General features: G+C 37.6%; 1 protein-coding gene across 1 annotated transcript in view; it reads left to right on the plus strand.

Moving 5' to 3' along the window:
- The window catches only part of FAM117B (family with sequence similarity 117 member B), a 28,510-nt gene extending 11,910 nt beyond the window's left edge, over positions 1-16,600 (plus strand). The window contains exons 3-8 of the mRNA XM_054636120.2: positions 176-268; positions 783-896; positions 6,170-6,313; positions 7,307-7,532; positions 8,376-8,496; positions 10,704-16,600. Coding sequence (XP_054492095.1) covers positions 176-268; positions 783-896; positions 6,170-6,313; positions 7,307-7,532; positions 8,376-8,496; positions 10,704-11,022 — 1,017 coding nt within the window. The 3' untranslated portion in view covers positions 11,023-16,600. The remainder of the gene's footprint in view (positions 1-175; positions 269-782; positions 897-6,169; positions 6,314-7,306; positions 7,533-8,375; positions 8,497-10,703) is intronic.
- The last annotated feature ends 6,177 nt before the right edge of the window (positions 16,601-22,777 follow it).

Raw genomic sequence — 22,777 nt, forward strand, 5'->3', positions numbered from 1 at the left:
TTCACTCTGCTTTTTCATACTTTACCTGTGAGAAAGGCTTCTAGTTACTTACGGTTCATTTTCAGTTCTGAATCTAGCATATCTTAAATGTTCTCTTTTCTAATTTGTCTCCAAATATTCTGCCAGAAAGTAGCAATTACCTTTTTTAATTAGTCCTGTAATCTTCTTCCTACAGACAGAAAGTGCCTGGGCTGAAGAATATTTAGAAAAGAAGAGAAGTTCACACAAACGTTCATCCTCGTGGGGCAGCAATGAACAGCTCAAGGAGGTCAGAAATTACTTGAAAACTTTGGTTTAAATGGTTTTTTTGGTATGCACTGTTACAATGATGCTTCAGGAAGGCACGAGTATTTTACTACTTTGTGTAATTATACAGATGGCGGACTTAGTAAAAAATATGAGATTGCTTTTCATTTGCTATTGATTTAATATAAAAATGCAGGTCAATTAATATTTTCAATCTGAATGTGTGGGAAAGAAAATGTTAAATGCAAGTGACATTTTTTTATCAAAGAGGGAAATAACAGCAGTGACCTCACTACTTTGAAATTTTATGTATTTCAAGTTCTTTCACTAAACCTCTGGAGGTATCTTCTGAGGGTCAGCTGAACTGCTAGCTAGCATACTTGGTTTGAAAGAACTTGAGTGTAATCTAGTGCTGGGAGTAATTATGAATGTTATGGTAGTAAATAGTTTTAAAGAAGTGATGGAGTAAATGGGTGGAATTACCTGTGTACCTGAATACACCTGTTGAAATCTGATGTGAATTTTTCCATTGTTAGATTGCAAAATTGCGTCAACAGCTGCAGAGAAGCAAACACAGCAGCAGGCATCATCGGGACAAGGAAAGGCAGTCCCCTTTTCATGGCAACCATGCAGCCATTAACCACAGTCAGGTAAGGCTGGGTGCTTTTTGCCTCTATTGGGTACCTAATACTAATTTCAGGTCCTTTCAAGGTTGTGATTTGTCTTAGAGGGAACTTAAAAATACCACAGACTGCTCACTATGTTGTAGCTATAGGTGAATTCTGTGAAATAGAGCTCTTTCTTTTGGCTGCTTGAGTGAATGGGAGCCCAGATCTTTTTGTTACTTGGGTGAGCTGGCTTTGAACTCCCTCTTTCAAATAATTTCAGGTAGTTAAATATGTCCTTGAAGCAAGGTTTTTAAAGTGCATTCTGCAGGTTCCACAAAAGGATGACAGATAAGGTAAATCTAAAACTACAGACCATCTTCTTCATTACATGTTGCTGTGGCAGTTATGGCTTTGCACATAGAGTATGGCATGGAGCAAACTGCTGGTAAAACTGTGTACTCAAATAAAAAGTAGCTTTTCTGAGCACATTTTGTTCTTTTGCCAAACACTCATCTAATACTGTGATGAGGTTTAGAGAGCTTACCTGACAAAAGGCTACTCCATGAGATTATTTATTTGTTTACACACTTCATAACGTCATTTAGCCTTTTTAAGATTTTGTCTTTTTTTCCCATTTATCTTGCCTTGAGACTTAAAGTAATAATCCCTTCTACAAAAATCGTGATGGTTAGGCCACCACACGTTCTGTGTGCAGTTTCAGTTTTATTTCAAGGCTTCTAATGAGGTCAGGTTGACAGAGGTGTAATATTTTTAGCTCAATTGATAGCAGGTGTAAAAAAAACTATAGGCTTTCAAAAACACAGATCATTTTTCAAGTGTGTTTTTGTTGAGTAACTTAGGAAAACCAATAGAAAAGTTTGGTAATTTTTTTTCAGAAGGAAAGTTTTTTTTCTCTCACTACTGATATCTCATGAATGTACATTTGATACGCACAATTTTTTTAACAGTTACAAAAAGAACAAATCCCTCACAATAGCCTTGGCAAGGCAGTGTAGTTGAAAGAAACTAGGAAACTGTCAGTGTTGTGAATTGAGAAAGTAGTTCAGCTGTGAAACTTCTCTGAAAATCTAATTACATTCCCAATTACTCCTGAAATGCCATTAATTGTTCCAACAAATATCATAATCTGACAACAGTTAATAAAAATTTTCATTTGTCATTCCGTCCTTCTGGAAGTAATTTAGGTCAGGTTCTTTGATTCTTTCTTTCAAAGTCAGGTGTCTGAGTGAATGTGTTCTACTTCAAGAATGAAAATAAGAAAATAGAGTTTCTTCTACTCTGTTGTTCTTAACTCCTGCTTTGTATAAAAGTCATGAGCACCTTTTGTCTCAGACCCGAACTTCTTATCCCTGCTGTAGCACATTTAGTTAGCAGTCATGTCTTTTCAGGATTTGTGTGCCTCTTGAATTCAGTTTGTTAGTAGTTTGAATTCTCTGCTACTGGAAATATTGAGGAATTTTTTTTAGAATTACATTTTTTGACATAGCAATTTAGGAATTACTGAAATGTGAGTGCAGTGTACTGTGCTGCTTATTTTACAGACTGCTCAAGTCACAACAGTCCAAAATTATGAACGAAGAAAGACAACTGACCCAGTCGCTTTCTAGGGGGTTTTGAGAAAGTTCATGAAAATCAACATACAAAATGTGTCAAACTTTTGGTTAAAAAAACCGAACCAAAACAAAAGACAGAGTAGCATACTTGATTAAGGTGTTTTCTCTGAATTTGTAGAACTTGAGGACATTTTCAACCAAAAAGTATACTGAAGGACTTTTGATGTGGGCCCTTTAGTACACTGGAGAATTACATGCATTTTAAAAGGCTTGCTTGGCATTCTACAAACCTGTGGTTATCTGAATGCTGAGGTATTGCCACTCTAGCACAGATGATCTTAGTGAGTTTTAATTTCAAAAGTGAACAACAATGATGCTGTTCTGAAAAATACCTCCCTAAATTATGTATATAACTTTTTAAATGTACTAATTTTATTATTTTGTTTCTGGTATGGATGTCTTTACATTCTGCCAAATGTTATAGTACATGAATAAAATATTGTGCAATGGATAATTAGTTTTTGGGCTTGTGAAACAAACTATAAAATATAAATTGAAGCCAAGCAGCTTTTCCAGGACTGTGTTACAAAACAAAACATTGTTTTTCTTGGTGAATTTTGTGCCAGCTGTGTCAAGCTACTTGCAAAGGCAAGAAGTTAAAGAAGGATTCAAAGAGTAAGTGAAGCGTTTAGATTAATGGCATTTAGCAGCTGTTTTTTAACTCAGTCAAAATCTGTAACTGTAGTCATAAAGGGCAAAGTTCCTGTGTTTTCTCATTATTTTTTTGAGAACTGCTAAACTAGAATTTTTGGCAGCGGCTCTGTTCCTTCAGGATTTGTGGGAAGGACTGTGTGGAAACCAGAATTTAGTCATTAGAATATTTAGAAATTATTTTTTTACATTCCTAGCTTGAAGGAAACTTTTGTGTTTGTTGACTCTAAAGGGTCATGTAAAGATTTCTGAGCTCAAGGAGTTGGATTCCTGACAAGGTGAGAAAACGTATTAGGAAATGGTGTCAGTAGTTCCTTTACAGAGACCAGGTAAACTCTGTTTAACATTTGGAAAATGGAATTCTTTTCTAGTTAAAAGAAGAAATTTCAGTTGATTTATTTCCTCTTTTCTTCCCTACTTAAACTTTACTGCAATTTTTGAATTATAGCAAAATTTTTAGCGATTCTTGCTAGCTAAGCTTCTGATTGGTTGTTTATTTGTGCTTCTTTCTAATATGATTTTTGTGTGAAGAAAGAAATCCACACAATCTCTGTAGAATAAGCTTGTTGGCTGTTCCTGACCCTCTGCTCACAATCAGGAAATAGTTGAGGAGGATCAAGTCCTTGCTGTTGACTACAGCAAGGACTCGTTGATTTTTTTTCAGAACGAATGGTTGTTTTTTTGTTTGTGTGGTTTTTTCGTTACTTAGGAAATGTTCCTTTGTCTCTCTTTAACTGGAAGAGGAGTTTGCAGAAAGGTCATAGCCTATTCAGGTGATCTCAGGATGGTTCTGAGAACATTTTGAGTTAATTGCATGGTACTAAATCTGTGAACAGGAGTCAAAGCAATGGGATCTTTTTATATTCTCAGTGTTGGTATAAGGAAGAAACAAGAATTGAGGCCAGAACTGAAAACAGATGGAAGAATAAATGGATTATTTTTTTCCAACATAATAATTTTTTCCTCAGTGCACTTGGCTGATATTACATTTTTACATGGCACTCTGAACCGTCAAGGCCTCTGCTCCTTTCATTTTCCTAGCAACCCTGTGTCCCCAATGTCTGGCCAATTGATTGATACTGAGATCAACTGCATGCAGTTCACAGTGTTGGGGGCTTGGGTTTTTTTGGTGTCACCAGCTTACCAGGTGGAACATTTCATTTTTTGAGTAGAATTACCATGATACATTCAGCCTAGAAGTGGCTTGATGCAAAAGCACAAGCCCTGGGATTCTGTTTAAAGTTTTGTTACTTGTGAAAAATTGGAAGAGCTTAGAGCATTTTTCCTGAAATGCCTGTAAACAATTTAGATTTGTCATCACCCTTTTTTCCTACCTCATGGGTGTATGCCATACCTGTAAGTCTCAGAACTGAAAACTCTGTGCCAGTGTGTTACTGTGTGAGCACAGTCATTATTATCCTGTTCTTGGCACCTTGCCTCCTTGTGAGCATTCCGGGTATTTGGATAAGTAGTCCAGAGCTGGTGGCCTGTTCCTGCGTGTCCATGCAGACCTCTGTGAAGGCACTATTTGTAATAAAGTTTCTTGTTTTGAGGCTGATTGTTCCACCCATGTCACAATACCTCCTTCCTTTTCCACCCTCTAGCACCCTGGGCTAAGAAATCATCCTCAGTCAGGTACAGAATATTATTTTTCTTGGAAGTGAGACATGCTGATACTGAACTATATCGAACTCTACTGAATTTACTTTGAGCTCATCAAATACTAGCATGAACCCAAGAATTTTTGTGGTAGGCACTCGTATTTGAAGGTGAAGAATTCCCACATTTTGCTAATGGCTGCTGAAATCTTAAAGCATACTTGTGTTCTACTTTTTAACAACCTCAGCTTGTCCTAAGAATGTGTATGTTGAATAACTGGGTGCATAAACAGCCTTTAGTTCCTGAACGTGTGCTGATATATCTATATTGTTACTGAATATCAACCTGTATTAGTTTAACTGGATTGTTGATCCAAGGCCTTGCTTGGAACAGAATTAGCAGGGTTGCTTTCTCAGACTTTTTTGTGCTCTTCTCCAGTGGTTTTTTTCATCTTCAGGCAAGACTTTAGAAACTCTTTACAAGTTTGGCCATTATGAGACTGTCTCATTTTTGTTGACAGAAACAGAGTGACAAGCATTTCCTGAACAGAAGCTTTTGTAGTTCTTGTGCAAGTCTTTTTTAAGATGTTTGGTTTTGGGGTTTTTTTATGGCTAACCTAATGTTTCAGGAAAGTAGAACCAATATAATTCATGAGTTCTGCTGCTGTAGAGATTTGTCATTGTTACAAGAAATCTCCACTATGGTCTGTGATGAAAATGTCTTGTGTACATTAATTTTTCTGAGGTAGATTTTCTGCCAGACAAGCTTTGTGTGGTTTTTGAGAATGTACACAGGAAATTAAAATGCTTTCGTTCTGTCTATGTAGTCTTGTTACTTAAAGGAAAAATTAAAATAAAACCCCCTCACAAAAATAGACTCTGAAGACCAGATAATGCTGGTCCTTCATGCATTAGAGGAGTTGCTCTCAATCATGGCACACTAGGCCACAGAGTTCAGGAATTTTACATGGGAATTTTACTGTGAATTAAGTGTGTTGTGCTGTTCTTTGAGTTGAACTGAATTTTTGCAGAAAGTATTACATTACCTGGTGTATACCACTGCTTAATGAGTACAGAATCTTCTAATATTCTGGCAGGGAGACTTCTTTAACAGGAGGGCAGACGCTAATGGAGAGACTGGGAAATCTCAAGAAGTTGTAGTGTGCCAAAGGGAGCTCTGGGAAATTTCAGTAATGTGTTTTCTGAGAATTAAATTTTTGTGCATATTTTGAAACACTGGATTTTTAAACTGTTAATCTTCCTTCTTAAGCAACTAAGTATTAACATTTGGGTTTGGGATTTTATTCTTTATGTGGAATTCTCCCTAAGTTGTTTTGGGTAGAAATAGTAACTTTGTTTTGTATATAAATCTACATTGTTTTCTTACTGTCTCTGTCTATAAATCTACATTGTTTTCTTATTGGTTCTTTAGGCTCACATCCCAAAGAGTGCTCTTGTTCCTGTGATACCTATTACCAAATCAACGGGGTCACGGTTCCGGAACAGTGTAGAAGGATTGAATCAAGAGATTGAGATAATAATTAAGGAGACAGGAGACAAGGAGGAACAACTTGTTGTATGTATCTGCTACCATCTTTGCTCTATATAATTATTTTTGTTTTGCTTTGAGATCATAAACTTTTTTTTGCACTGTTTTTGAATTAAATTTGTATGGAATTAATTTTATTTATATTTTTATTTATTATTTTCTTTAATAAGGTTAAGTTGAAAAGTCTCTTGGAAAGCTAAAGGAATGAAAGAGTTAAAGCTTGAATCTGAACCTTTTCCTCTAAATAAGAAATCTCAGTAAAACAGGGAAAAGCAAAATGTCTCTTTTGAGAGTTTTTTTGGTATTAATTTTTTTTTTGCCCATGCTGAAGTATCCCCATGTTAGGTGAACAATAATTTGCCCATTTTTAATGTTCACTTTATTTTAATGGTTTTTAGAGGTAATTTAGTACTAAGGTATCAGAAATACAGACTGTGAAGATGATTAAGGAACCAGAATGTCTTTGATATGAAGAGAAGCTGAGAGAGATGGGAGTGTTCAGCTCTGGGGATCTTATCAATGTGCATAAACATCTCATGTGCAGAAATGGAGGGAGCTGGTCTCTTTTTAGTAATGCCCAGTGATGGGGAAAGGAGCAGTAGGCATAAATTTAAAAATGTTAGGGTTTTGTTTGTTTGGATTTTTTTTAATGTGTGAAGGTGTGTAAAGCCCAGAGCAAGTTGCCCAGAGAAGTTGTGGAATCATTGTCTGTGGAGATATTAAAGACTTGACTGGACAGAGTCCTGGATACTCTGAGTCTGCTTGAGCAGAGATGTTAAACTTGATAATCTCAAGAGGTTCCTTCCAGCCTCAGGAATTCTGTGATGATGAGAAATCTTACAAATTGTTGTCCTTAGTTTCTGAACCTGACATTTCAGTTTCTTTTGAAGTTGCATGTAACGAATAAAATTTTATTCCTCAAATGGTTTCATAAAACCCAAAAAGACCCTCACCATTACTGAATTTAAAGCAATTGCTATCCAGACAAGAGCAGCTGTCTGATACCTTTAATTCTGACAGCCTCAAGATATTCCAGACGGGCACCGTGCCCCGCCTCCGCTGGCGCAGCGCAGCAGCAGCACCCGCAGCATTGACACCCAAACGCCTGGTGGAGCAGACAAGGGCAGCAACAACAGCAGCCGCTCCCAGTCCGTGTCTCCAAGCTCCTTTCTCACCATCTGTAATGAAGGCAGTGAGGAAAGCCCGTGTTCTGCAGATGATCTGCTCGGTGATTCCAGAGATAAAGGTACTGTGTCACTTCAGAAGTTCAACAATGCTGAACTTGTGCGGTGTGCTACATAACTACAGTACAGTAGTTACAGTAACTGCATCAGTAAAAGAGAGGGTTTGTTCCCTGCATCCATGGAGGAATGGTAGAAAGTGGGCTTTTTTGTATGTGTTTTTGTACATGACCAGGTTTTTTCTAAATGCTCCATATGTGTGCACACATATTAATTAAAACTGGATAGATGTGACTGAGGAATGTGCTTCCCAAAAAGCTTTTATTTTAAATAATAGATTATTTGAGTATTTTAAGCAGGTTGAAGAAGCAAGAATATACAGTATCAGGTCAAATAGCACAGTAGTCCTGTTGCTTGTGTTGGGTACTTTTTATGATCTTGGTCAAAATCTGCAACCTTATAGCATTTCATAGACATACCCATGAAAGTTTAAGTGTTTAGGGTTTATTTTTTATCTGGAATCTTTTGAGAGATCCTATGAGAATTTTATAATTCAACATAAACCTGTTCTGTTTTTTAAAGAATATGGCTTCTGCCCATTTCTTTGGGTAGACAGTGACAGTACAGAACCATAGATTTAGGTTTGCAGTTAAAAACTGAAAATGTCCAGGAATGACCAGATGTTGCAGAGGAGCCTGAAAATGTTATAAGAAGAAACAGAAAGAAGGAAAGAAATTGAGATAAGAAAGCTTATTTGCAAATGAAGGCTTTGAAGGCAAATGAAATGTTTTTGAATTTCATAACATTGGTAATGAAGTGGCTTTAAATTCAGGGGGCATTTAAAGGTAGTTCTTGTGGTTTTTTTATAGTGTATCACATTTATATAATGAGCAACTCTCTTCCTGCAGAAAATGGGAATAATTCTCCCTTGCCAAAATACGCTACCTCACCAAAACCCAACAACAGCTACATGTTCAAGCGTGAACCTCCTGAGGGCTGTGAAAAGGTGAAAGTCTTTGAGGAAAACTTGTAAGTTGGTTTTTGCTACATAAGAAATAACATCTAAGAATCAGATTAATTTTTGCTTTATTGATTTTGTGTCAGATAGAAGTTATTAGTCCAGTTGCTAAAGCCATGCTAACAACCTGATCTCTGTTTTTTGGTGTGACTATATATTGGCATATCTGAATATATTTTACTGCTGAAATTTAGTGTTCAGATCTTGGGTGATGTTTTTTAAAAACCAGCATAATTTGAGAGGAGTCTCTTACCTGGCAGATAGTGGGAGAAGAACTCAAATAATCAGATAGGGGGAGAGGTAATAACAGGCTGTAACATCAGTGAATTTATGTCACAGCTTGACAGGCACATCCAGTAATCTAGACTCTGAAGACCATATTCTTTTCAGCTAAATCAATGTAGTCGTGAAACTTCTAGTGACAGGAGAGTGAACTTGATCCTGAGTATTTGATGCTTTGATTATTCTGGAAAAGCCAGCTTTTGTGATTTGGGAATATTCTAGGAGGTTATGTTTTATTATTATTTCAGAGTAGTTTTTATACCCTTATGTCACTTGTATACTAGAATCTTAAACTACAGTTAAAAATTCCATCTTGTCACATGGAGTATACAAGGAGTATAGATTGGTTACAATTCTCTTATATTATCTCAAGAATGCCATCTAGTATAGATGTTAGTTAAAAATAAAATGAGCTTGGCTCACCTGTGCAAATGGATTTTGAGAGGTCTCTACAGCCTGTCCCATGGCAATGTGGGAAGGGTTACAGTGAGTGAAGTTACCTGTCTGTATTACATTGTAAGCTATATCACTGACAGGTAGTTAATATTCACTTGCTACAGGAACATACTCTTTTGCAGTTTGACTCACGTTTGCATTTCTTTTTGGAAGTCCTCTCTGCATAACTGTAGGACTGCTCTGCTGTGGAGTGAAAAAAGCTTCTGCAGAAGTTTCTACTTAGCCATAGCAGTCCTCAGACACTGATGGACTGAGGTCTGATGAAAAAACATCTTTTCACATCTGTTACTTGAATTCCATGTGTATGTGGAATACATGAGTGTAACTATTTAAAGCTCAACCTTTGTTTAATGGAATTTCTATTTGAAAATCCTATACAGGATTTTCATTTGGGAAGAAAATTTACAAGTGGGGTTGTATTTTCTGGATGCTGGTGAGAATCAACTAGCATGGAAATGTACCCTATCTTATGAGCAGGATTTCTTTGCACAATAAACTATCTCTACAAAAATACAATGGAAGATTGGCTTGCTTGGCTTAGTAAAACAAAGAAGTGAACATGGCTCTTTTACAAACACAAGGAAGGGAGGGAGAGGTTATAGGCTAAAGGACAATGCTGGCAACAACAAAAAGTGAATAAAAGTTTCTGGTGGCTATTTTCAAGCAGTAAAGAGAGAATTTAAAGCAGATTTCTATAGTTCTGTCTTGAAGTAGACTTTGGCTACTGTAAGTAGATTTGCATTGCAGCGTTAGAGCACAGAAGGCATTCCTAAGCTATCCATGATTTCCATTTCAGCTCTATTTTTCTTAAAGCATGTCTTGGGCTGAGTTCTGTGCTGAGATGGCAAAATTGCAAGTCAGGATCTATATTTGTGTTCACACTTCCTTCCTAGATTAGAGGTACTTGATGAGGAAAACTACATTTTACTCTCTGCATTGAGTTTTTTAGTAAGATTGGGGTCATCTTGTGCAGAGAGTCAGGGCACACTCATGTGAACATGCAAAGAAGGCAAAAGTATAGAAAAGGGGAACCCCAGATGATTATGAACTCCTTTGAGATATGCAGTATTAGGATCATTGCTATGCCAGCTTTCTTTCACAGGGCTTGTTGTATAAATAGTGTCTGTATGTGGGGCAGAACTGGTTGGGTTGTGAAAGTTTCTGGAGAAAATGATTGAAAATACTTTCTCATATAATGAATGTGCTAGTTCATGGATAGGGTTTGTGATCAAGCATGAAGTTGGTTTGGAAACAGCCTGCCCTAAGAACATGCTGTTAGTTGCAGCACTTTTAAACAAGCAGTTTAAACCATCTTGTCATTTGCTGTGTGCTGTGAGTGTCATTAAGGCATTATTGAGTAGCTGAAATACTTCACATTGAAACCTCGACTTGTTTCTGATGATGTGCTCAGCAATACATCCCTGCCATTGGCAGAATTTGATTGTTCCATAAAACTATTGTGTGTGTATTTTATTTCTAGGCCAAAACCGTTGCACGAAATTCCAGCCTTCTATTGCCCTGACAAGAACAAAGTGAATTTCATTCCGAAAAGTGGCTCTGCTTTCTGTCTTGTCAGCATCCTCAAGCCACTTCTTCCCACACAGGATCTCACACTTAAGGGCACTACACACAGCCTGACTGTCTCTTCCAGCATGACACCTGGTTTGTTACAGCCCATTTCTATGGCCTCCTTGACTACAAGCACAGATCAAGACAGAATCTCTCGTGGAACAAGTACAGTAATGCCACAGACCTCTCTGCTCCAGCAGTCAGGATGTATTGAGGAAGCTGAAGAATAATTTAGATTGTCTTGACATTTTTCTGGGCAACTACTGGGAAAAAAATGGAACCAGTTGACCGGACCTTTCTCATCACACACACGCATTGTTTTAACAATTTATGGCACTGCCATAATCAAAACTGTTTGTATAATTGACAGTTTGTAGCACATTGAGAAGTTCAGGAGGATGCAGCAGCTGATACGCTGTTGTGCTTCCTGCTTTGGAAAACTCTGGTTCTGTTTCTCTTCTGCTTTTTTTAAACACTGGTGAAAACAAAGACTATCATAATCCTTTCCCATTTAAAAAGGACCAGTTGTTGTGATGGTGTGTGTCCTCTGACTTTTTTTTCCCCACTAAAACAAGTCTCAAGACCAGCCAGCTGATCCCATTTACCATTGTAATCTGCAGAGGGAGGGGCAATCAGATGGTTTTGCAAGATGTCTTTTGTATGAAAATGTGTATTTTGTAACAAAATTTTGCCTTTCTGCTTTATAGCAGATGGTGTTTCCTGGTGATGATCCCCCTACCCTGTTTTTTTTTTTTTCCTTTGGTAGGGAAGGATTTTTTATACTTGGCTGGCTTACAGCTCATGGGACCAAAGGATTGCTGAACTATTGCAGCAGTCTCAAATTATATGACCTTGCTGAACAGCCTCAGACCTAAAAAAGGCAAAACAAGTTAATACATTTGAAACTTTTAAAAAGAAGAGTATGCAAAAACAGTGTTAGTGTATTGTGTAAATTTTTTGATATCAAAAATTTGTGCTTCTGGTAAGTCATATTCTTAAAATTCCTTCCTTCACAGAATTCCTACTAGTATTGGTTTATTGGCTGGAAAATTGCATTTTAAAGCACTTGCCCTGCTATTGTTCTATTCGTCCATAGAATTTTTGTGCAGATGTAGGGGAAAAACATTATCCTCTTACGCAGTATACTTTCTTCCAGAAAATACTTGGCTCTTACAGGCTTGCTTAGATCCTTATGAGTCAGCCTGAATCATTAATCACTCTTGGTACAAATTTGCTCTGACGTGACTCATCACTGTATTATAGACCCTGGCCACATAATACTGAAATACCTGTGCATGGTTTCCTCCCTTTTGTCATAGTGGTGTTTGTGTGTCCGTTGAAGGTGATGGTTTGTCAGGCATGATATCTGTTATGCAGAAGTTTACAGCAGCAGATGTGTTCTCTCTTTTTGACTAGCAGCTTAGGTGGCATGTAGAACAGGATCTTTTGATACTTGGTTTGTCCTGCTAATGTGGCAGTTAATGGTTGCTTTGAAATTACAATGAAAGGCAAAAATGGGGGGGCGGGGGGGGGGAAGGCAACTGCAAACAGAAACTGTTCAGGAACTTCACTGAGGTTTCTCATGTGTTCCTGGAGTGCATTACTTGGGTTTGAGTTAATACAATTATAGTTATGCAGAAAGCTCCAATGACCTGAATACCAGTGTCATAGTCACTTAAAAAACAAATTGATCTTGTACCTCTTTAACAGAGTTAGATTCAGTAATTTCAAAGTAAATGTCATTGTGGACAGTCTCTGGGTCTGAATATTGGTCTGTTACATGCAAGCAGGTCTCACTGGCTTGCATATACACAACTTCCATCGACATAGTTTCCATGGATCAGTTGTATTCTCAGGTCTCCTCATAATGGCAACTATTTCACGATGATACTGCAAATATAACAGTCTTGTTCAGTGCTTAATATGATGAGTTTGCTTACAAACATTTTGATTTAGGGAAAAAAACGTTGCATATGTGTGCAGATAATCATCATAATTTTGATGCATATTTGCTGTTCCTTTATGTCCTGTATTAGTAACTATGACTGCAGTGTACTTCGTTCAGCAAGTAAGTGTAAATCATGCTAGAATGTGCAAGTTCTCTATTTATAGTATTTTTAAAATGTTATGCAAAAAAAATCAGTAAATTAAAATTGTACCAGGAGGTATGAAAGTATTTCACCTGTTAAATTAGCAGACAAGCATAATTTGGCTTACTCTATCCATCTTCCCATGAAAATGGACAGGATTGTTTTGAAGTAACAGCTTTGATTTGCACTGACATTGCCAGTCACCTGGAGTTGTTGAGGAACAGAGCTTTAAAAATAAGCAGATTTGTGCATCAAACTTGTGTAATTTTGCCAGCTGATAGTTCTTTTCTAGGCTTTGTGGATAATAATTTGTTTCTTCTGAAACACTACAGTGCAATTTGAAGTCTAAAATGTACTGCTTTAGATAGGTTTGTTTAAACCTGGTGCGACTGATCCGGATCATATTCAGGTGAAGGAAGTGCTTTTAAGTCTGTTTTCTATTTCTGTAACAGTAGCATGTAAAGAACTTCATTGTGGCCAAACTGCCTAGTGCTTTATTAGGAGATCTTAACTGAATGGTTAAGAACCATTAAGAAGGGCTCAAGTTAACAAATAGCCTTTATTACAGCCTTGACACTTAACTGACTTCACCAAAATGCATTCTGATGTTTGTTTTCATCACATTGTGATTCTCCCAAACAGCAGTGAGCTTTCTTACCGTAGGACTTTATTTGCACCTGTTGTTGTAGGACTTGAGTATCTCTCTGGTAGTTTACCTTGTATGTTATTGGACAATGTACTGTACAAATTAGTGAGCTGCTCTGATAAAAACCAAATGTAAATGTGTGAAGTTTTTGCTTTTTATAAAAGAACAGCATTCAGGACAACATTCAGTCTTTTTTATATGCAGGACAACTCTACTATTGCTGTGGCAGCTCAAGTTTATTACAAATCCACACTAAAGACTCAGAGTTAAAAAAATATGACAGCTCTTGTTCTGAGACCAGCTTTGATGTGTGCAGACAAAAATTAGCCTTAAATTTTTTATGTGCTGTCTTGTGCCATAGCATAGCTGTTAGCTGAAGTATTTAAATTGATTTGCAAATAGCTTTGAGAGTGCATGGAGCTTTTTAAAAATTCTTTTATGTATAGAGTGGGATGTTCATTTTTGGAGGGAGCTGACCTGTGCATTACACAAGCACAGTTTTACTGAAAGAGTTCAAATTCTTTTGGCTTACTTAAAATCCTAACTATGCATAGACCTAGTCAGTTCCCCGATTGCCTACTTTGTAGCTTAAGAAAAAGTAAAGGTCTGTTTTTATGCACGACTTGATACATTTGATATTCTTGTTTTCTTGGTGTGCTACACTTCTAGCCACACTTAAAGGCTGGTGGCTGTGTTCAATAACACCGGCTGTTGATTTTGAGATATGGTAAATGCTGTTACTCCAGTTGTAAATTCTACTTAAATCACAAGGAAGGAGTGCATTGTAACAAAGTCCATGGTGACAGTTGTGATTATTAGAATTGTTTTTTCAAAAACTCAAGGCACAGGAGAAGAGGGCTCCTTTGGTAAAGTTTGACCTGCATCAGCTATTCTTTCCTTGCTTGGTGCCATAATCCTGTAGCATTTAAGTACTTGGTAAAGTAACAGACGGTGCTTAAGTACATATATCTTGGAAAGAAATTCTTGGTTTCAGGTATGTATCCCAAGTGAGCAAAAAAGGGAGTGAAAATTAAATATTGCCTACTGTGGCAGTAAATGATTGCTGTGTTTGATTTACGTAAAGCAATAGCAGCTCTTATAAAGTATGTTTAGTCTCAGGGCTATTTTTTGATTTGTTCTGAAATACAATTTCCTGGAATTCAGAGTCTGAGACTGTTGAAAAACACTGAGACTGAGTTTTTTGGGAAGAAGGAAACAAAGTCATATCCATTAACCTTTCCTCTGCCTCAGGCCAAACTTCTTGTTGCTTATTAAGAGAATTCAGTGGTAGCACAGTAATTCCCTGCTGAAGTATTCTCTGTTCTCTCTCCCTGCCATCTCTAAAATGCTGACTGATGTCTTCACAGAAACTCAGTGCCAGTGATGTCTGTATTTCCTTGCTAAATGTTTCCTTGCTGAGTACTTGACAGCTCCTCCATCAAGCTAAGAGGGCAAAGGAGGAAGTGTAGGAAGTCACCAGAGACTTGCAGTTACAGAGATCATTCCTGCAGGGTGACTTCTTGGGTATCTTGATTTCCATTTGACTTACTGTGTGCATGAACACAGGTCTGCTGCTTTAATTTGTATGGTTGGAGACAGAGCTGGTATTTTTGACAACTTTTTATTATTTTTTCCCATGTACAGACTTGCAGAGCTGATCTCTTCCAGAACTGATGCACACTTACCATGCATCTCCAGAGCAAAGCTTGTGTGTTGTTCTTACTTGTCCTCATGAGATTAATATAACCTGCAAAAAGGAAATAGAAGCACCCAAACACTCAAGAGCATCAGGACTGTGCTTTGTCCATATAATTCCATAGTTCTGGTGTGTGCCCTTCATCAGATGACTTAGACCCGAGCCAGGTTGATATATGTTAAACCAAAAATGTTTGTTCTTAGGAAAGGCAATAGAAGGTAAGCCCTTCATAACCTATAGGGAGGTGAAAAGCACTGGGGAACAATTTGTTTTACTGTGATCAAAAAGTTCTTTTAGAATTGTTTTTCTGAATATGGGTACACAGGAAAACAAAGTTACCAATCACTGCCAGATGTACCTGTGTATTTTCTTGATGTGAGTTTGCAAGTGTTCAGCATCTCTGAAAATCAGTTCCACTCTTAGCGTTCTGTTTATGCAAAGAATGACTTAGATGCATTATTTGGAAACTGTTACTTTGCACATCAGGTGGGAGAGAGTTTTAACTCCTCTCAAGTGTTCTGTGAAACTCCAGTCCTGTACCCCAGCTGAACTGCAGCAGTTTCTTTCAGAATGCTCCTGACAGAAATGGAGTCCCATTACTGTTTGCTTGGTTTCATTGCATGTCATCAGTAAATGCTTAAGGTATGGTCTTTGTTTAATAGTTCTTCACTGGGATTTGTATTTGACTACAGAGACTTCTGTAGTGTTGACAGGTCTATCTGAATAGCAGAAGAGGACTTGGCCTGATAACACTGCAAATTAACATTTATTGCACAAACTTTTGGAACAACTCTCTTTGGAAAAATCTACTAAGCTAAAAAAAGAAAACAAACCCCATCATCCATCCTAATTGTCAATGTACTGATAGTTAAGAACATAGCTTGGCTTCATTCTAAATTATTTCTTCTATTGAAATGTGCAATTTTTGAGGGTAGCAGTCAACGGATGTTCAAAACTGCCATTAGATTTGCCTTTGTATGAAATTGGCTGACATGTTTTCCTCTGTTACACTGTGATAACTTGTGGAGATGTTCTTGCTTATGTTGTACTGATAGGTTACTTGTTGCATGTAAAGCAATTTTTGTAAGCAAGAGGAATTCCAGGGATGTTCTGTAAAAAAGGGCCTATTCTAAGGTGATGTACACTGTTGTAAAACTGGAGCAGCTCAACTAATTTCAATGGAATTCTTGATTTACACTAGTCTTTTTGCTATGTGTAGTTATGCCAGTACAATTTTGCACAATGTTATTTGAATATTGCGTTCTGACTTGTGAACTGTTTCTACTGAAAACAGTGAAAATTTTACAAACTGCAATAGCGGAATGTTTTTGGCCTTTTTTTTTGTTTTTGCCTAAAATAAAAAGTTGTCACTTGAAGCTATGGGCTAATCTTGGATTTATTTTTAGTAGCAAGGGGTTTTTGTGTTTGCACAGTCTGGAGATTTGCCTGAGCATTTGCCCTGAGGGTAGTGGGCATTTACTACAAATAAAATAAGCACTTTTTAAGCTCTTTTGGAAAAAAATCATCAGAAGGGAAATATTTGTTTAATTCATACCCTCGTTCCTCCAGTGCACCCTGGAGAACAGTCCTGAAAATTCTGCCTTTCCCTGTCTTTATCTTCAGTAAGTTTGGTCAGTTCCTGAGGACACTACAATTCCACCATTAGGGGAGGGTGCCTAAAGTCCTGGATTTTGGAAACAGAAGCATTCGGCATGTGTTCTCCTTGGAGTGAAGGTATGAGGACAGGACTGAGGAAAAGCCCTGGATTTGCTGCTGGTAGGTTCATTCTGCTGTTCAGTAGAATGCAATTGCTGAAGCCTACCTGAGGAGGCACTTAGGCTGATTGTTGAAATAGTCTCATGTCTTACACCTGTCTGTTTACTCAAAATAAGCATCTTTCTTCATGAGCAGAATTTGGAGCCAAAACTTCTTTAAACTAGAAGTGGTAAACTAGATAAATTATTGGGTTTGGGGTTTTTGCTAGGTCTTATATTAAATTTTGGTCTAATTTGCCTAAAAGGCTTGGAGCAATTCCCCTTCTGGAAAATCATTGTCAGCTATATTTCATTTCAGAATGGAGAGGTAGATTTCTTGGAATCTTGAAGAATTGAAGGATTGCCGGGAGGGACACACACTAGTAGAGCTAGCTTGTGATTTTCCAGTGGTGAAAAAGTTTGGGACAATAAATATGACATCAACATCAAGTTCCCAATATTGTGCATTTCACAACCAGAGACCATGGGTCAATTTGCATCCAAATAGGAGAACTGCTTGGCTGAAATATAAAAGAGTAATTGACAGCCAATGAAGTCTGGAGTATGTGGTGCTTTCTCAGATTTTAGTCTTTTTCACCTGTTCAGTTGTCTGTGGATGTTTGCCTGTCTGCAGATGAACAGGATCTGATTCTTTATTAAATAGGCTGTGACCTCATTCTCCATTAAACTATTTTTTCACCACTGATTACAAATCTAGTATTTCTGTTTTTGTGCATGTAAGAATGATTTTACTGTAAATATGTCTGGTGTTCAAAATACCTTCACACCTTGCATTACATATAGGAAAACTGCCAGAGACATTAGGATGCTGATGGAGATCATCTGTGAAGACAAAGAGAATGGAAAGAGCATCTCTGTGGTGAGCAATGACCATCTTCCAGTTCTTGATTCACTGTTTTCATTATAAGCACTTATGTTCCTTTGTTAAATAGCTGCTCTTTTTTTTTCTTCAGATTGTAAAAGATAATCAGGCAGGAGACTGCTAGGAGGATTTCTCAGGTATCTCAGTTTCTTCTTGGGGTTAGATCTGACTGCATAGCAAATTACTACATAAGTTGTAAGCCAAAGCTTCTTGTGTTTTATCATATTCGCTTGCTGTCCTTTTCCTGGCTCTTCACTCAGCATTTGGAAAATGCGTAAGATAGTCATCCCACCCAGACTTCCAGACTTTGGAAAATCTGCTGTCTAACACTATTTCATCTGTATACAGCATTTACAGAAGCACTGTTCATTGCCAGACATGTCCTGGTTAAGTGCTCTGTAGTGCAGACATAAGTTAGAATAGGATGGAGGAGATAATTTAGGTGAAGCTCTCCCACACTTGAAATTGGCTGGATTCATCACCACTGCATGTACTTTTTTTCAAGTCTTGCTCCTGCCAAACAAGCCTGATTCATCTCCTCCTGCACTGTCTGTTTACAGAACTCTTGTTTCACGTAACCTGGGCCGTGGCCCTGTCACTGATGCTTGTGTTGATGTAGGAGCATGTCTGTGGCCAATAGCAATTTCACACTGTGGTGACATTGCTTGTAGTAAAGAAAAGATTCAGTAGTAGATTAAAACCTCGTTACTGCAAGCAAAGTAGAACGCTGTTCATTAATTCCTACACTTATGAACATGGGGATGTAACTGCTGTGATTAAGAAACTCTTTGCACAGTTTGTTGTGGATGCCTTTTCGAACTACAGATGTGTAGCTGACTGCTGTAAACATTAACTTCACTGTTGATGGAAATGGCTGTTAGGGAGGTTTCTGTTTTCTCCCAGTGAGTGTCCACTGCAAGTAGCAGAACAGTGAGCACTGCCAGAATTAATCTGGCTCTGTGTGTCAGGCAGGCAGCAGGTAAGAGTGTGTTCTCTTTGCCCTTCATCTTTCCAAATCTCTGAAGTTAATTACAAATTAGAACTTGACCTACAACATCTTGTACTGGACAAATTAACAAAGAAGGTACATCCTGGCCTAGCCCAAATCTTTTGTGTGGCTTTTGCAAGATTTTAGTTATTTCTGAAAAATATTTTTTTATGTACAGGATTCATAAAAGCACTGCTCAGCTGCAAGATGTAGTCAGGTGCTGTGTAGAATAGATGAAGAGCTACAGCAGAATTTGGTTTATGATTTGCAGTTTTGCAAAATTGCCTGGATTTGCTGTAGTGAATACAGTTAACATCAGCTGGGACACCACAAACTAGGCTGAGCAGTCAGATAATTATGACTTACTTCTCTCTTGAGATGAAGTTTTTGTTTCTATTTCCTGTTTAAATAGAGCAGTTTGGTCTAGGGTTGTTCTGGGGGATTTTTTTAGACATTCTCAACCTTTTGTGAATTGTAGATATTTAATTCCTCATTAAGAGGTTGTTCTATAGCATGTTCCTGCAGTTTCGATGGAACAATTTCTTTTCCTCACACAGAAAATGATCTTTTTGTCATGATTTTTGATTCAAGTTGTAAGCAACGTCTTCAGCCCATAAAGTTATCTTGAGGTTGTGGGGAGATGTTTGCTAAGTTCCAAAAATTTCTTGCAATAGGACTGCAGGGAGCTGTCCTTGCTCCAAGAGTAGGATGGATGGCAGCATTCTCCTGCAGGTGTGTGACAGCTGCCATCCCAAATCACCCAAATCCATCCACACAGTAAGGCAAACCCACGGGAAGCAGCAGGTCCCAGAGCTCAGGAGTCAGAGGTTGATTCTGATCTTATGCTGTGACCTCTGGGCAGCATCACAGGCAGCCACTTAAGGAGCATCATTTCACAAATGTGTGTTCAGTTACTTTGCTTGTTTAAAGCTGTATTACCTACATATCTGTTCTTTTCTTCCACAGGCCTTCCAATGGCTCCATATATCTCTTTTTAGAGCCACAACCCCAGTCAAAACAGCTTTTAAACCCCACTGCTGTGCAGTCAGAAATGACAGGATCAGAAAGGCAAGAGCAGCATAAACTAAAAAAAAGTCTTCAAACTCTGTCCTGCAGTGAAATTTTCCATGGTCCTGGCCTTACTGGAACCCATAGAGAGTTGATGCTGGTTTTGGTGCTGCAAGAAGTTAATTGCAAGTTAAGGCAGAGGCATTTCATGGGCAAATTCATGAAAGGGCTGCATCCTGGCCTAGTCTGCATGGTTGTTTCATGTGTTTCTTTGGCAATATAAAGATTTCAACTGTGCCTTGTTTTTGGCATACTGCATCTGTAGTCTAACAGCAGGAGAAACAATGCAGAATCTGTGCTCAGTCTCACCTTTGTTGCCAAAGAAGGTCCTGTGAAACTGCAGGCAGCAGAACCATTCCAAAGCTTTCAAAGTGCCCAGAGAAGCTGTGGATGCCCCATCCCTGGAAGTCAGATTGGATGGGTCTTTAAGCAACCTTGTGTCATGAAAAGTGTCCCTGCCCACTGCAGGGGGGTTGGAACAAGATGATCTTTAAGGTCCCTTCCAACCAAAGCTGTTACATGATTCTATGAAAAACCAAAGTTCATGGCTTTCTGAGGCTTGGGAAATTATACCATCGTCACATCCACTTTTATGTCCCAAATACAGTTCTGCTGTCTCAGGTGTGAGTTGTAAGCATGCGATTTCCTTGAAGATAGAACAATTAAAAAGAATCCTTGGTATGCCCTGGAGTATTTTCCTGGAACTACTATTTGCCTCATAACCCCAGGGATTTTATTTTTAGATGGCCATGGGATAAAAAATAATTAGCTAGATCTAGTTCCCCCTCTTTTTATCCTCTTTGATGCATCACAAATCAAATCTTATGTGCATTGAACAATACCAGCTTAATAGGCTTTCAAACAGCTCCAAAATGTCCCAAACCCAAGGTGTTAGAGACCAATTTTTCTCTTAAAACTCATAGTAGGATCCTTTTAATGCTGTTGTTCTTGGAACTTAAATGTTTACCATCACAGGAGATGATGGTATGTGTCTGTAGCAGGATATTAAACCCTTTTGTAATAGTGAAATGAAATGAGTCTGTTTTAAAGACCACTGTAATAAAATACTGTCAATATCTGCTCACAGGATAACTGTCTAAACATTAAGCAGTTCACTGAATATCCAGTGGCATCTGGATTTGAAAGGAGATCCGGATCTGCAAAATTACTGAACTATGTTAATACAGTTATGATACTATTCTAGACAGCTAGAAGAAAAGATAAGATAATGTTTGTTGTTAAATACAGTAAGACATTTTAAATAATAAAATATTTTAATTGACCTCAGGATATATCTGTAGATAAACAAAAACTAACTGAAGTATGTTCTTGTCTCAACAAACTAGAAGTGCTGGCCTAACTTGAATTGATTGGTCCATGCAATGAAGTGGTAGACTGAGTACTTCACACACTGAATGCAACTCAAAGAATGTTTCAGATCACCTAGATTTGAGATCCTAATCAAGTACAAACTTGGTGTTTCTTACAAAAAGTATTTCATAATCCAATAGGATGCAATCTGCTTGAACGTTTTCTCCATCCTTCAGCCTGAGTTCCATTACTGAGACTGGTTGCAGCCAGTGTCAAATACTGCTTGATAGGAATGTTTATGTTACTTTTTTTTCCCTTCTCTTACTGGAACATTTTCTGGCAGTAGTGGGCTTAAAGCATGCAAAGTAAAGAACAAATTCTCTCCCTGAGCCAAGAGTGTGGTACTGCTGGCCAAGATTGTAGTGTAGTACTTGCACTGGGAAGTGCCAAATGTGGCTGACCTCTCAAAGAGAGAAAAATGAGTTTGTGGGAGCCTAAAAGATCCATAGGACAAGAAGTCATATGTTGATTCATTTTTCTATTGCAAATTCAAATGTTATCACTTTTGCTAAAAACTTTTTGGGAAGTAGTGGATTGGATGTCAACTACAAGATTAAGATGCTGTAGAATATGAGCTATTGGATTCAGTACAAGGCACAGGCTACCCTGTGCTGACTCAGTTATTATAAATTAGTACTTGTTCTAGTACAAATTAGTACTAGAGAATTAGTACTAATTCTAGTACTAATTAAGCTGCTCAAATTTGAGCAGCTTAAGGAAATAATGCTCCAGTAGATATTATTAACTGCATCAGCTGTTATACCTTTCTGAATTTATTGTAGTGCTGCACGCTACATACTTTACATTATAAAACATGTTTTACAAGACCTATGATTATTGTAAGAATTAGAGATGGTGGTTCTTACTTTTTTGGAGGGCTGAATTACTGATACAGATTTGAGGAACACTAGAACTGTATTTATTGCATACAAGACCATTGCACCTAAATTCTAAAATGAAATATTTTTTTAGTGGATTTACTGAAAAGTCTACAAGAATTCAGTTTAATCTGCTCAGTCCAAGTCTATTTCTGATTCTTATTTTCTTTGTCTGGCAAAAGCAACTTGGCTGAGTATTTTAAAATGTATATTTGGAGAGTCTGCATTCAAACTACGAAATTCTAAATCCAATGCTTAATGTATTTTCACTTTTCTGGCTGATCTCTTCAATGCTGAAAGAATCAGGACTTAGTAAGGCAATCCAGATTCCCAGAATATTAACCAGATATATAGAGAATTGGCTAATTGTCTTCTTTCCATTTTGTAGTTGCCAAAACACAACAGAATTTTACTTCCTTCAGTTTTCTAGTTGTCTTCTCTCTTGCAAAACTTAGCAGTGTGTGAAGTAGGACAGTGGGATGTAATGTCTTTATGTGTAAACTTATCCAGATAACTATCATAACCTACTTTCAAGATGAAAAATTAATTTCTATAAGTAGTGAAGTTTTCATTTGGTTGCTGTAGACTTCAACTGGTATTTCTTAAATGAG

This window comes from Agelaius phoeniceus, chromosome 7, assembly GCF_051311805.1.
Source record: "Agelaius phoeniceus isolate bAgePho1 chromosome 7, bAgePho1.hap1, whole genome shotgun sequence".
Classification (NCBI taxonomy): domain Eukaryota; kingdom Metazoa; phylum Chordata; class Aves; order Passeriformes; family Icteridae; genus Agelaius; species Agelaius phoeniceus.